Genomic DNA, 15,257 nt, shown 5'->3' with positions numbered 1-15,257 from the left:
CAAGTATATGGGGGTGTATGCAGCGGCACCTAGGTTTTTACTATCTTACTGCATAGAATGCACTAGGGTCAAAACCTACCTTTAGAACCGCTTTAAAGCAGCCTGTTATATCATGTTATCAAGTGTTGCATGGATTGCACAGCAACTTGACCAAATCTCAGCCCTACAGTGCAAGTGGAAGGTACCTTAGACACCAGCCAATTCACTTACAAGCATGTCTTAGTGTGGGGAGACCCCTTACAGGCATTCGGAGAACATGCCAACTTCATGCAATCGTGTCCTGATTGGGAGGACCTCAGGGCTGCAAGAAGTGCCAACCACTAAACCACTGTGCTGCTCATTACAAAATCTAGCAAACAGAAACCTAATCTGACATGTAGCTTAGACTACTTGTCCTCGTCTCCCCCCCCCTAATAGCAGCTAAACACATCTCATCCTATGAATGAGACCTCTAGAAACAAATAAAAAGCCTGTCATGATATCCTCACCTGGTCATCAAAATATTCACAAATCCTTTATCTACATGAAGTTTAGGAGAGATGTTATCCTTAATCCACTTGTAGATGGTCTGTGGAGAAGGATCCATCTGTATTTGTTTCAGTAACTCTTTCTCCAGTTTCATCAGCGGAAACAAGAAGCTCAGTCCTTTCCCGTCCAGGATCTCCAGCATGCGGTCTTTGTTCTGGTCGATTTCTATTAGAGAGCAGTATTAGCGATTAGGCAACTCCCCAAACACAAGAAATGGTTTCTCCAAGCGTGCCAAAAGGCCAACCCTTACCTGGTAACATCTTCTGCATGTTGACTTTGCTTAGTTGGAAGAGTTCGGTCAGCCACTCTTTGTCCTTTAGTTTGGCCAGCTGCTGCAGACAGAGCAGGAACAGAGGAAAGTGGGTGCCGTTCTCCAGAGGCTGGCCTAGTTCAGAAATGCTCACCAGCTCAGCTATTATGGCACGGGCTGCGAATTGTGCCAGGTAGGATTTCACCAGGGGTATGTCTACCTCTAGCTTGGGGCACTGGTCTAGCACAGTCAAGAAAGCCTAAAAAAAAAAAAAAAAAAAAAAAAAAAAAAAAAAAAAAAAAGAGATATACAAGGTTTCAATACATAAACAAATAAACGCAAAACCACCACCAATAGGATATCATGATTATCCGGTTGTCAACCCGCCGCAGTACATAATACTGCGGACAGGCGGCTCGTACAGGCACCGTAATGCGCATTGTGTTTTTCTTCCAGGTTCAGAATATGCACACCCCCTCCTGCCGGCTCTGCTGGGATTGTACACAGGGGGACTTAACACATCCCAGCCAATGATTCATAGCCGGGACCTGCTGATCAGCTGTGTCCAATCACAGCCCAGAGCTGTGTGTTGATAAACACATGGCTCTGTACAGAGGGAACAATCTGTCTTAGCCCTGCAGGGCTAATAAACAAAGATCTTTATTAAAAAGCAGCACACCCCCGATCGTTGGGCAGTTAACCCCTTTGATCGCCCTAGATATTAACCCCTTCCCAGCTAGTGTCATTAGTACAGTGACAGTATAAAGTATTCGCGACTGACACTAATGCAGTGATCAGTGCTATGTCAGTGGCAGTTAGTCTGTGTCAAATTGTTCACCACAACCTACTACAAGTTGCTGATCACCGCCATTACTAGTATATAAAAAAAAAAAAAAATTATATAATATATATATATATATATATATATATACATACATACACACACACATATATATACACACACACACGTGTTTGTATACAGAGCTGCATAACCGTGCAATCAATTGAGGTAGCGCAGTTCCGAACATTAAAAAAAAAATAAAATTATATGGCCTGGTTTATGTATGAAGGGGGTAAAACTTTCCAGAGCCAAATGAATGAAGATATATACCTGCATGAAGTTGTCACTTGTTGCCACTCCCTCTTGACGCAGTATACCGATCAGTTCGCTGGCGCGCTCCTTGTCTTCGTCAGATCGGTCCAGGGATTGCAGGACGATCAGGCTAATCATTTCCGAAATGAAGTGTTTAGGAGCTCTCATTTCTTTCACGCTGTTTATGGCGTCTGCCGCGTTACCGTTATTCAAGTATTCAGTCACAAATGCTTCCTGAAATTCAGAGCATTTTCAAGTCATGCAAACCATTTAGAAATTACGGCACATGGGCTCAGTTCCCTGCACAATCGTCTTGCACTGGCATGTTAAAGATTCACTTTAAACCAAAAAAAAGGCAGCCACTGACAACAGCCAATTATGCTAAATTAGATTTCTGTTAATAAACATATTAAAGGCCAAGAGTGGGACATATACTGCTCTGCTGGCTTCAATGATTGTGTGAGACAAGGGGAGCTCAGTCACATGACCTGCTTTGTCTCCAATCAAAAACCATTACCCGAGATCAAAATGCAGGCCCTGCACTGCAGCCTTAATATTTTTTTTTTGGCATGGGCAGTAAAACGCAGGCTGCAGCATAGGCTTAAGCCTACTCAAAAGGATCGAATCTTGGTGAGTCCCTGCTCAACCGGCCAAGATTCGATCCACAAATCAAGGCTGGTTATACTGAAGCCGATACGTCAAATCAACTTTAAGTGGTTTTAAAGGCTCAAGGGTTTTTTTTTTTTTGTTAAAAATTTAAACCCAAACATCCCCCCCCCCCCCCCCCATTTTGTCAGGCAGCACCCCCAAAGTTGTCTGCGGGGACTCTCCCTCATTGGTTGTCAATCACAGCTAGTGAGCAAATGAGGGGGTGGGGCTGAGCTCTGTCAGACTGGTGCTCTGGTACCCACACAGCAAGCTGTTTGCTATGGGGGCACTTGGCAGGAGACTGGAGCTAGGAGCACTGGTGGGGGACCCAAGAAGAGGATCTATGCAAAATATGCAAAAAACACTGCATAGAGCAAAGTATAAACTTTTTTCCCCCTTTTAAAAACAAAACCCTTGGACTTGAATATTCCTTTCAGTACAGCCAGTATGTCGGATTTTTTTTGCATAAAGCCGCCAGCAGTAATCCTGGGGTTCTGCTGGCTGGGAAGGCTCCCTGTCAGCAGAACACAATGGCGCTTACAGGAGGGATCCTGCTCCCTCATGGAATCAACCCATTATCTTTCTTGCATTAACTGAGCTGCACCCCCCTTCCCCCCCTCAAAAAAAAAAAAAAAAAAAAAGTTTTTTTTAAAGAGCAGATTAGGCCAAAATTGAGTAATTTCAGATAACAGCTTACAGTAAGTTTAAGTAGCTCTTCTCTTGATGGTGGAGGCTTCTTCACAATCTTGGCAGGTTTCTCTTGGATGGGAGGTGGGTTGGTTTTTAGGCCAAGCTGTGGTGTCTGAAGAAGAAAAGAGAAGTTAACTCCAAAGAGAAGGAGGGAAAATTAAAAAAAAAAAAAAAAAAAAAAAAAGTCTTAGACTTCTTACCTGTCCCATGGGTGGTGTCTGGGTGCGAGGCGGCATCATGCTCATCTGAGGCTGGAGCTTTGGCACTTGTGTCTTGTTCATTAGAAAAGACTGAGCTGGTCTCAGGCTTATCTGGGGGAAGATCAGACAAATGAAATGTTAATACCACAGAGAACTCAAACGCTCAGAGAATCCTGTCTAAGGAATAGTCACCGCCCTCATATCTCATAATCTTGCTCAGTGGACGCTGGTCACTATGAAAAAAGGGGAGGCGGGGGGGGTAAAGAGTGGGATGAAGGGAGTATGAGAAGGTGAAAGGAGGAAAAAGGGAGGTGGGGAGGAAGAAGTAGTTTCCAGCCACAAGTCCTCATAATAACGCGTCTTTTCTTAATCATCAGGCGACCATGAGAAGCAGCTTCCATCTGGAAGTACGTACCTCGTCTGCATTAAGCTGGCCTTTTTTAATAAACCGAGGAGGCATATCCTTTGACTGCCCTTGTTGCGATAAGAGCCCCTGACTCTGGTACATCTGGCCTTGCCCCTTTTAGAAAGATTGAGATTACGATAAAATTAGACATCAGCTACCAGAACATTCCATCAACTTTTTCTCTAGAAAACTGCCAATTCTCTGCAGGCTTGCTGCTGCCGGTTTCCTACAAGAACCAAATATTTTGAACGCATCTTAAATTAGCACAACACATAAGCTAAACCAGGGTTCAATGGAATCCCAGGGTTCCTCCACAGGTTGCTAGGTGTTCCTTAAAGCAGAGTTCCAGCCTTTTATATTTTTGTTAAAGTCACCCCCGTGATAGTCACCAAATATGGATTAAAAATCGGCATATGCTACATCTGACAAAGTTTTGTGTGTTAGTAAAATGTACCTTCCGATCTCGCACATGTGCAGTGGGAACTTATCACTGCCGTAGCAATGGAGCCAAGCATTGCATCATTTCCGGTTTAGAAAAAATGCGATGCTAGCAGTAGAGGATGCCCATGGACTCCTAGGATTGACGACACTGGTATCCCAAGAGCCAATGCGAAAAAGTATATGGCGTACCTTACTGCAGTGAGGATGGACAGAATGAGCCTTCTCAGCAACATAAAAAAAAGGTACTATATATTAACTTCGTAAGGACCAAGCTTTTTTCTGATACTTGTTTACAAGTTTAAATCAGTATTTTTTGCTAGAAAAATACTTAACTCCCAAATAAATTTTTTTTTTTTTTAGCAGAGACCCTAGATCAGGGATCTTCAAACTCTGGCCCTCCAGCTGATGTGGGAACTACACGTCCCATGAGGCATTGTAAAACTCTGACATTCACAGACATGATGGGAATTGTAGTTCCTGAACAAATGGAGGGCCGTAGTTTGAAGGCCCCTGCCCTAGAGGATAAAATGGAGGTTATTGCAACATTTTATGTCACACCGTATTTACGCAGCGGTCTTAAACGCAATTTATTTTGGGAAATTTTTTTTTTTTTTTTTTGAATAAAAAAAACACACCACAGTATGTTAGCCCAATTTTTTTTTGTATAATGTGAAAGAGGTCACACCGAGTAGATAGATGCCAAATCATGTCACACTATAAAATTTGCGCACGCTCGTGGAATGGCGACAAACTACGATACAAAAAAAAAAAAAAAATCCCCATAGGCAATGCTTTAATTTTTTTTTTTTTACAGGTTACCCGTTTAGAATCAAAGGTGGTCTAGTACTAGAGTTATTGCTCTTGCTCCAACGATAGCTGCCTATAAAAAAGGATCTCATACTGAATCCACCACCGGGACCACTTATAGTGGACGCTGAATCGCCTGCTGTATTAAAAAAAATACCAGGGTTATGGCAGCTAGCTGCTGCCATAACCCTGTTATTTAATGTCAAAGTAATGACGAATATATAGTGGGCTGTACGGAAATGCTAAAAAAAAAAAATCCAAAAAATAAAGTGGCAGAGCGATCGGCAACACATGCAAATTAGAGTGGAACTCCGCTTTAAACAATGAGCAAATTCTACCTCCCAGATAACTGACCATTGATCTTTTCATCTATAAGAGGGCAATTCCCAATGACCACAAGTGTAAGGAGCATTCATCCCACTGATCATCCCACTAATGTACCACGAGATTAGATTGTAGATGCAAGTTTTAGCAGAAGTTCCCAGAAAATCTCAAGGGTTCCTCTGTGCTGAAAAAGGTTTAGAAAGGCGGTGCTAACCAAGTCACCGACTGCCCCATAATCTCCAGATTTTCTTTTTGAATTACGAGTAAAAATTATTACCCCTCAAGGCAATATTTCATATCACTTTTGGGTCCACCAAGGTGTAACTATAAAGTATTTTTTCAACCCGAAAAGTTCCTTGCTTAATCATTAGCTGCATCCTGCTGTTAAAAATGGATCTCCACCCCAAAAAGGGGAAGTTCCGCTTCCACTCCTCTTGAACATTTGGCACTTTGAGAAGCCGCAGCGCTCAGATATGAAAGTTCTCTCCCCTGTATTTTCTAGGACACGATCGGTCCTAGAAGACCACATCCACCACTCACGATGTGCAACACTACTCGCGCATGCGCAGTGGGCACCCGGCTGTAAAAATCACAAGCTGTCACAGCTGGGTGCCCATAGTGATGATGCTGGTGCCCAAAGACAGCGGGCGAGACCACCACTGGATAGTGGAACAGGGAGTGGCTGTTTTTTTTTGTTTAAAAAGTCAGCAGCTATACTTTTTGTAGCTGCAGACTTATATTTTTCACAGGTGGCTGGAACTCCGCTTTAAGCACACACTGGGGTTTAAGCCCGTCAGCAGATCGGCCTCTACTTTAAGCAGTGTGCAAAGTTAAGAGCAACCAAGCATTTGCAGAACAGAAGGAGACAGTATTACTGGAATTTGAACAGAATAGGCACTAATATTTTATATAGCTGCAAAAGGGGACAGCCTGAAGTGATCTAGCCAGACTTGAATTTTCTGACTCAAGTTCCGCGTTAACTAGAATAAAGGAAATAAAAAAACCTCACCTGGCTTTTCATAAAAGGTTTGCCTCCAATTTCACCAAACTGGGACTGTACAGGAGGTATAATGTGCCCACCATGCCCGTTGAATAACTGGTTTGAACGATGGCGTCCCATGGTTGGGGAGAACCTGTCCTGTATAACCCCTGGACCAGTACCAATACCACTGCCTGTAATCAGAAGAGACAAGGTAAGAGGCCGCATGTAAAAAAATGGTAACAAAAAAAAAAAAAAAAACAAAACACACAAGACACAACAAAAAAGAAACCACCCCCACACAAGACCTCACTACAGACCTGGCATCTGTCTAAACATATCAGCAAGTCCTCCAAGTGGGTCCCTGTCGAGCTTCATTCGTGGTGGCATGAACGGCCCTTCCAAAAAGAAGTCAGTTCGCATTCCTTGTGCCATTGAAGGAGGAATAAAGACTCCTAAATCCTGGTGAGAAAATGTATATATAAAAATACTGTACATAAACCCCCCCCCCCCTTCCCAAAGACAGAATATATATAAAGCACGATCACTCACTTTCACTGCATCTTGGCGGATTTGATTGATAGTCTTTGGTCCATTATCAATGAAAGCTTTGCGAGCAACCCAGCCATTTCCTCGCAAATCCGCAGTATCCTGCAGAAAGAGGAAAGATTCTATGGATGTTGCTTGGGAATAAAAAGCACTTAACTATTCAATAAATGCATAAGCAACTGACAATTCACAAAACCCCCAGACTCAGATTTAGGATATTAGATCCAGGGGAAAAAAAAAAAAAAAAAAAAAGTAGCAAGTTGCTTGCTCTATAAAATAGAAAAGTTTAATTTTTTTCCTGGCTTTTAAATCACTTGCTGCCAGTAGAAAAACAAACACACACTTAAATGCAAGGTGGCAAGGCTGTGCCGGATTAAGTACCTACATATGTGATGCGACACTTCCAGGTCTGGGGCATGTGCACCACCGGCGACCCACTCTTGCTGCGATTAAACACAGTGGGAGCAGAGCTGCAGGTACCATGGACACTGTCTGCCGGCACCCACCAGGCAGATAGGAAGGTTAGGCAGAGAGCCAGAACGGCAATCTGCTTATATGTAGACAAGGTAGATTGCCCTTCTGTTAGTAGGGAATGCATGGATCCTGTGTTCCCACAAAGCAGGGATATGAATCTATGCCTTCCCCTACAGTACACAGTACCCCCCTTCCCAGCCAGTATGATTATTAGTACAGTGAATATTTTTAACATTGATCACTATTGGTGTCACAGGTATTTTTTTTTCCCCACACAACCATGTAAATTGTCATTGCAGTGCCATATCACAAAAAATGGCCAGGTCATATGGGGGGGGGGGGGGTCAAGTAATTAAGCGCATAACTACACCTCTTAGTCAAAGTGCCAATACAGGTCAACTGTTGAGCCCCCAAAAGGACTTCAAGCCACGTACTGCATTGCTACAAGCATGTAGCCCAATACAACCACTTTATTACCCCCTCTAGAAAAGACCCTTATCTGCCAGCCACGCTAAAGTCTGATGCAGATCGAACATTTTAGGGCTAATCGACTGCTTTATTCTATAAATGCGTATAGACCTTTACAAAACAAAAAACCAAACACAGTAGAAATTCCATAAGTTACTTACTTGCAGCAGGAAACGAATCCTTGCTGGCAAATCGTTACAACTCTTCAAGGCGGACATCCGGGCAAAGTACTGATCCATTAAGGACTACAAAAACAGACATTTTGATATTAGGATGCATATTTAGACAAACCATAGGATTTTTTTTAGAATCTTTACCCAAAAATTGACAATTTTGTAATTGGAAAATGTGAATCCTGAGAGAAAGTTGATCACAAGTAGCCCCCCCAATAATCAATTGATGCAAAATAATCAGGTACCTTGGCTTTTTCGTGGTCTAATCTAGGACCCACAGTCCTCATTATCTGACAGAGACACTCCAAATCCTCTCCCATGTCTTTAAGCTGGACCCTCTTCTTCTTTTCCAAAAGCTAAGAAAAAAAACATCATCCAGAAATTAGAACAGACTTAAAAGGATTGGAAAAGATTAAAAAAAAAAAAAAAAAAAAAAAAAAAAAGCCACCCACAAGAACATTTTAAAAACACATGTCTAGACCTTACCAATAGAATTGCACACAGCGGCCCAGAACCTCCTCTCATGTTCCCCGCTGACGCACTTGTCTCCTCCTCTGTCCATTTCCCCCCCCCCAAATGGGCTTGTGATTCCCCAGCAAAGCCAGCGACACCCAGAAGTAAGGGGGAGAGAAGAGCTGCAAATGTGCAAAGCGCTGGATCGAACTAGGGCTCGGGCAAGTAGTGGGGGGGGGGGGGGGGGGGGGGGGCGCGCATGATACAGATGCTTAAACATTTTATACCTTCATGCAAGGAATGTATGAAGGTAAAAAAAAAGGTTTAGGCTTTAGAACCACTTTTAAGTGTAAGATCCATTCACACAGTCTTAAAAAGGGATTGTAAAGTCAGAAGGGTTTTTTTTTTTTGTTTTTTTTTTTTTTTGTTTTTTTTTTTTTAATCCCACTGTATTCTATGCATTAAGAAAAGCTCCCCCCACTTACCTGAGCCCATCTTTATTCAGCGATGTTGCAGGAGTTTCTCAGCTGCCCGGAGTCCCTACATTGGCTGAGACAACAGCGCAGCGCCATTGGCTCCTGCTGCGGTCAAAGTCAGTCAGTCAATCAGGAGAGAGAGAGGGGGCAGGGCTCGCTATATATATATATATATATAATCTCTCTCTCTCTATACTTTATCTAGTATATGAAGACAATTTGTTTTAGGATTGAGTAGTGCTCTTTAACATTTTTGCTTTGTAGAGCCATCAAGATGTTATTTTGCGTTGTACCTAAAACCAGACTTACTGTTTTGATGCACTTATGAAGGATAGATTCATGAATAAGGTCAAGCTTGCCAAGCTCGCCGATAAATTTGATGTTCCCCAGCATCTTAATCTTAGCAATGGCTCTCTGCTCCTCCTCTTCGGGTAGGAGAGGGCTGTCTCGCTTGTCATATACTATGTAAAAAAAAAATAAAAATAAATAAACAAATTAAAAAAAAAAAAAAAAAGTCACAACATGTACAAGGCTCAAATATTTACCCACAGATGACCACTCAACCAACACTTACCCTCAACATTTCTGGATCTGTTCTCAAACTCATCTTGAAGCTTTGAAATTAGGAGGCGTCTAAACGTCTGAGGGAAGAAATCATATGATATAACTATGAAGCACAGGAACACGTACACCAGAGACAAGTCCAGAAAAAGAAAGGAAAAACGCGAACTCACTGTGCTTTGCTTCTGCCCTGGTTGACTCTCTGGACCATCAAAGTTTGGCGCTTCTTCTGCTAATCGCAGACATAGCTGAGCATAGAGTGAGCTGTACTTTGGCTCTTCGAGGGCTTTGTCTACAATCTGAAAAAGTAGATACGACACCATGAATACGACAGTTTTAGGGTTGTACCATATTTAAAACGAACACCAGCTTCAAACCCCCCCCCCCCCCACTTTTACATTTAAATGCAGACTTCTAAAGAGGAAAAAAATTGGCACTTCCCGCTGTCACACCTTCCAACCAGCTGGTGAGGCAACAAATAGTGATAGAATAGAAAGTGTGGAGTAATAATAATAAATCTTGCCAGCACCAAGATCTACATAAAAGCCTGTCCCTACAGCATCTGAACTATAACTAATTATACATATACACCCTTGGGATGAATTTACTAATCTGGAGTGTGTAAAATCTGGTGCAGCTCTTCATAGAAACCAATCAGCTTCCATTGTCAAGTCTTAATAGAACAAGCTGAAGTTAGAAGCAGATTGGCCACCATGCACAGCTGCACCAGATTTTGTACTCCACTTTTAGCAAAATCAATCCCCTTTGTGACAAATAAAATTTTGTATCGATTGCCATTTTATTCCCTAGGCCAGCGATGGTGAACCTTGGCTCCCCAGATGTTTTGGAACTACATTTTCCATGATTCTCAACTACACTGCAGAGTGCATGAGCATCATGGGAAACCTGTTTCTACACATCTCAGAGTGCCAAGGTTTGCCATTACTGCCCTAGGGGAAGAAATGTAAAAAAAAAAAAAAAAAAAAAAAAATATAAAAAGCGGTCAATGCAAAAATTTGTGTCACAAGGGAATTTGCCAAAACTAATCAAATTTATTCAACAGATTTTTGTACTTTTAGCAAATCAACCCCCTTGTGACAAAATTTGCATTGATCGCCATTTTTTCCCCTAGGGCAGCGATGGCGAATCACTGCATTCAAGATTAGTTGCCAATGGTTACAGCAAGTCAGTCTTTACACAAGTTTTATCCTCCATCCACAATACATACGGATACACATAAGAGGATCAAGTGGTCACTTACAAGCAGTATGACTCCTTTGAGGATGAGTTTGGAATCTACACCCGCATTAAGGAGCTCAAGGCATAGCTTGTCAAACTTCTCGGGAGCAAGCTTGTTTAAGATGCTGAAAGAGAGAAAAAAAAAAAAAAAAGAGAAACACGGTTAGAAAACAAAACCCACAAAAAGCCAAAATCTGTTTTGCATAGTAACAGGTTTACCAGTCAAAAACTCACAAGCTCTTACATTGCCTCAGGGGAGAAAAAAAAAAAAAAAAAAAAAAAACCAACCCCACACAAACAACCCGGTAGACCATCTTTCACCGCGATTACTTACCCTCTTACTTTCCTAAAGATTGCATCGTGCCGTTCTTTTTCACTTTGCGAGGTGAGCGCAGGGTTGTTGGCGGAGTTGTTTGTGGAGTTAACATCTCGTCTAGTGCTTCGTGAAGGAATCCATCTTGGAACGCCAGGCCCTGGGGTTTTCCCCAGGTACTCGCTAAAAGGAAAAAAATAAAAAATTATAATATAATATGATTCAAGACCATAATAAAAAAAAAAACCCACACAACAACCAAACACCCCCTTTACATTCTTATTTTTCTGTACAGTGCCCTGAAGTGGTTTTGCATAGGGAACAAATCAAGATTTCTGCTCAATATTTTAATGGGCAATTGAAATACAGCTATAGCAAAACCATGATTGGTGGCAGGGGTGTAGGTCACATGTTTAAGCTGCTAAAAAAACCTGAAAAAAAAAAAAAAAAGTGTAACTGCACCTCTTCTACACAAAATTCTTCCTCTTTGGGGAGGGGGATAATGAACACGTGGTAGAACAGCAGTGGGCCCAACATGGTGCCACCATGTGTACAGCACCGGTTTGTGCTCACCTACACCCAGCACTAAGGGTCACTAGGAGCTCCTAGTTACAAGCCGGAGTCGGTCAGACAGGCTCATAAGTCACATGAGCACAGACAGCAAATCAGTGATAACCATGTGTAGGTGAATGGAAACTGCCTCAGCTCCTCCTAGACATCCCACCCCACCCCGGGGCTTAAAGTAGAACTATGGGCAAAAACCATTTGTTCCATTGGAGATTTTCCTTCACTTCCTGTCCCATAGCTAAACAGGAAGTAAGGCAATCCCTACAAAATCCCCCCCCCCCCCCCCCCCCGCAAAACTAGTGTCCCCATTGAAAAATTTGCCCTCTTACTTTTCTGGGGACAATGCAAAATTTGGGATTTTTTCACTCTCATTGAGAATGGTAAACAGGACAAAGAGGGTTAATCTCCCCAACAGGGGCACAGACAGCAATAATACCAAACAGGGGTTCTAATCCCTCTTCACCTCAGTCCAAAAAAATAAAATAAAAATAAATAGATAAAGTTAAGCCTTTAGTTATACTTAAAGCATAATCAATCCCTTCTACACATTGAAGGGTGGAATGCGTTAGGCATGGCCTGGATGGAGTTTAGGCTGAGGCTGCTGCTTATACAATATATTTATTTATTTCAGGTACTTGTATAGCGCCGTCAATTTACACAGCGCTTTACATATACGTTGTACATTCACATCAGTCCCTACCCTCAAGGAGCTTACAATCTAAGGTCCCTAACTCACATTCATACATACAAGGACCAATTTAGACAGGACCCAATTAACCTACCAGCATGTCTTTGGAGTGTGGGAGGAAACCGGAGTACCCGGAGGAAACCCACACAGGCACAGGGAAAACATGCAAACTCCAGGCAGGTAGTGTCATGGTTGGGATTCAAACCAGCGACCCTTCTTACTGCTAGGCGAAAGTGCTATCCACTACACCACTGTGCCACCCTTATAGTCCTTCACTGATGTCGGTGTGCAGGGTTATTACTGTGCCCCCCCCCCCCCCCCCCAGGTAAAACATTTGCAGATACCTGAACCCCCCCCCTTTCTAGTGGATCACCAAATTGGTAATCTAAGGACATTTAGAGCAGCACTGCAAGTTTACCAGCTCTAGTGGTCAAATCACAGTGACCAGAGATCATGACCTGAAAAACCTCCTTAAAAAAGGGGCAGGTCCCACCAGCAGAAAAGGGTTACAGTCCACAACTTCAATAAAAATATATTCTGGTTGATTTGGCAATACCTCTAGTGATTCCTTTATATTTTTTACTGTCAGGGATGAGCATTTACTCCAAGCTTAAAACAAGCTAGTGTTAGCTAATTTGTTTGTCGCTTCCACAGAGTGACAACACTGTAATACTATTCTGCTGTTTCTCACATGATCCCTGATGAAGTCATATGGTGCAACACATAGGGTAGAGCCTGAGGAATCACAGACCAGAAGTGATGCAATGTATATTTTACATGCAACCATAACCTTAAAATGGATATAAGTAGTAAAAGATAGATATCACATTTTTACTACTTGTATAACCATTTTAAGGTTATGGTTGCATGCAACTATGCAACATTACATGACTTCCGGTCTGTGATTCCTCAGGCTCTACCCTATGCGTTGCACCACGTGACTTCATCAGGGGTCATGTGAGAAACAGCAGGATAGGATTACACAGGTGCTGTAACATCAGCAAGGTGGGAGCACAGAGGTGATGAGGTATGGTCACAAAAGCACCAGCTATACTGTATTCCTCAAAAAACAATCACATTTAAATAAGTCACTATTTTTTCTGCTGGAAGGACCCGCTCCCTTTAAAGGAGATTCAGGTCCTGATCTTTGTGGTCACCGATTTGCTTACTGTAGCTGGTAAACGTGCAGTGCTGCTCTAAATGTTCTTAGATTACCAATGACCTTTCCTTTTCAGATTGCAGCAATTTTCTGCAAAATGGTGTTCTGTACACAGATTATATACACAACGCTCCTCAGGGAAACATTTTACTGCTCTTGTGATTGGCTCACTGATTTTCCCAGAAGTCTGCACCAAGTCAGATTTTTGGCACCCCCCCCCCCAAAAAAAAAAAAAAAAAAAAAAAAAAAAAAAAAAGCCTTTTTGGTGAGATACTCCCCAAAAGGGAAATATTGTCTAAAGGGATGCAGGCCTTGCCAATTCCTCATTAGAGCCCTGCAGATGAAACAGACGATTGAGAATTACAAAACTACTCTGCACATGGACACAAACTACAGCGCCTTGGAAAAGTATTCATACCTCCTTGAAATTTTCCACATTTTGTCATGTTACAACCAAAAACAAAAATGTACTGTATTTTATTGGGATTTTATGTGATAAAGACCAACACAAAGTGGCACATAATTGTGAAGTGGAAGGAAAATGATTTTCAAAATTTTTTAAAAATAAATGTGAAAAGTGTGGCATGCATTTGTATTCAGCCCACTTTATTCTGATACCCCCAACTAAAATCTAGTGGAACCAATTGCCTTCAGAAGTCACCTAATTAGTAAATAGAGTCCATCTGTGTAATTTAATCTCAGTATAAATACAGCTGTTCTGTGAAGCCCTCAGAGGTTTGTTAGAGAACCTTAGTGAACAAACAGCATCATGAAGGCCAGGGAACACACCAGACAGGTCAGGGATAAAGTTGTGTAGAAGTATAAAGCAGGGTTTGGTTATAAAAAAAAATATCCCAAGCTTTGAACATCACACAGGACACTGTTCAATCCATCATCCGAAAATGGAAAGAGTATGGCACAACTGCAAACCTACCAAGACATGGCCGTCCACCTAAACTGACCGGCCGGGCAAGGAGAGCATTCATCAGAGAAGCAGCCAAGAGGCTCATGGTAACTCTGGAGGAGCTGCAGAGATCCACAGCTCAGGTGGGAGAATCTGTCCACAGGACAACTATTAGTCGTGTTCTCCACAAATCTGACCTTTATGGAAGAGTGAAAGAAGGAAGCCATTGTAGAAAGAAAGCCATAGGAAGTCCCGTTTGCAGTTTGTGAGAAGCCATGTGGGGGACACAGCAAACATGTGGAAGAAGGTGCTCTGATCAAATGAGACCAACATTGAACCTTTTGGCCTAAAAGCAAAACGTTATGCGTGGCGGAAAACTAAACACTGCACATCACCCTGAACACACCATCCCCACTGTGAAACATGGTGGTGGCAGCATCATGTTGTGGGGAGGCTTTTCTTCAGCAGGGACAGGGAAGCTGGTCAGAGCTGATGGGAAGATGGATGGAGCCAAATACAGGACAATCTTAGAAGAAAACCTGTTAGTCTGCGAAAGACTTGAGACTGGGGCGGAGGTTCACCTTCCAGCAGGACAACGACCCTAAACATACAGCCAGAGCTACAATGGAATGGTTTAGATCAAAGCATATTCATGTGTTAGAATGGCCCAGTCAAAGTCCGGACCTGAATCCAATTGAGAATCTGTGGCAAGAATTGAAAATCACTGATCAGACGCTCTCCATCCAATCTGACAGAGCTTGAGATATTTTACAAAGAAGAATGGGCAAAAATGTCTCTCTAGATGTGCAAAGCTGATAGAGACATCCCCAGAAAGACTTGTATGGCGCCCGGGGGGGCGCCATACAA

The 15,257-nt window shown here is 42.4% G+C and overlaps 1 protein-coding gene and 1 non-coding gene across 2 annotated transcripts in view; both read right to left on the bottom strand.

Annotated features, from left to right (window-relative positions):
- The window catches only part of EIF4G2 (eukaryotic translation initiation factor 4 gamma 2), a gene marked incomplete in the record, with an annotated part of 28,859 nt that overhangs the window by 3,635 nt on the left and 9,967 nt on the right, over positions 1 to 15,257 (bottom strand). Inside the window, 16 exon segments of the mRNA XM_073604080.1 lie at positions 489 to 693; positions 779 to 1,037; positions 1,890 to 2,105; positions 3,217 to 3,321; positions 3,410 to 3,520; positions 3,825 to 3,929; positions 6,397 to 6,560; positions 6,687 to 6,828; positions 6,919 to 7,017; positions 8,019 to 8,102; positions 8,276 to 8,386; positions 9,269 to 9,420; positions 9,534 to 9,600; positions 9,694 to 9,819; positions 10,782 to 10,884; positions 11,094 to 11,255. Of these exon segments, the coding sequence (XP_073460181.1) occupies positions 489 to 693; positions 779 to 1,037; positions 1,890 to 2,105; positions 3,217 to 3,321; positions 3,410 to 3,520; positions 3,825 to 3,929; positions 6,397 to 6,560; positions 6,687 to 6,828; positions 6,919 to 7,017; positions 8,019 to 8,102; positions 8,276 to 8,386; positions 9,269 to 9,420; positions 9,534 to 9,600; positions 9,694 to 9,819; positions 10,782 to 10,884; positions 11,094 to 11,255 (2,211 nt within the window).
- On the bottom strand, positions 3,601 to 3,790 carry LOC141113117 (small nucleolar RNA SNORD97). The gene has a single exon (XR_012236741.1). It is a non-coding gene; the product is annotated as a small nucleolar RNA SNORD97 (small nucleolar RNA).

The sequence above is a fragment of the Aquarana catesbeiana genome, linkage group LG11 (genome assembly GCF_042186555.1).
Source record: "Aquarana catesbeiana isolate 2022-GZ linkage group LG11, ASM4218655v1, whole genome shotgun sequence".
Taxonomy (NCBI): Eukaryota; Metazoa; Chordata; class Amphibia; order Anura; family Ranidae; genus Aquarana; species Aquarana catesbeiana.
This window is presented reverse-complemented; position numbering and strand designations above follow the sequence as displayed.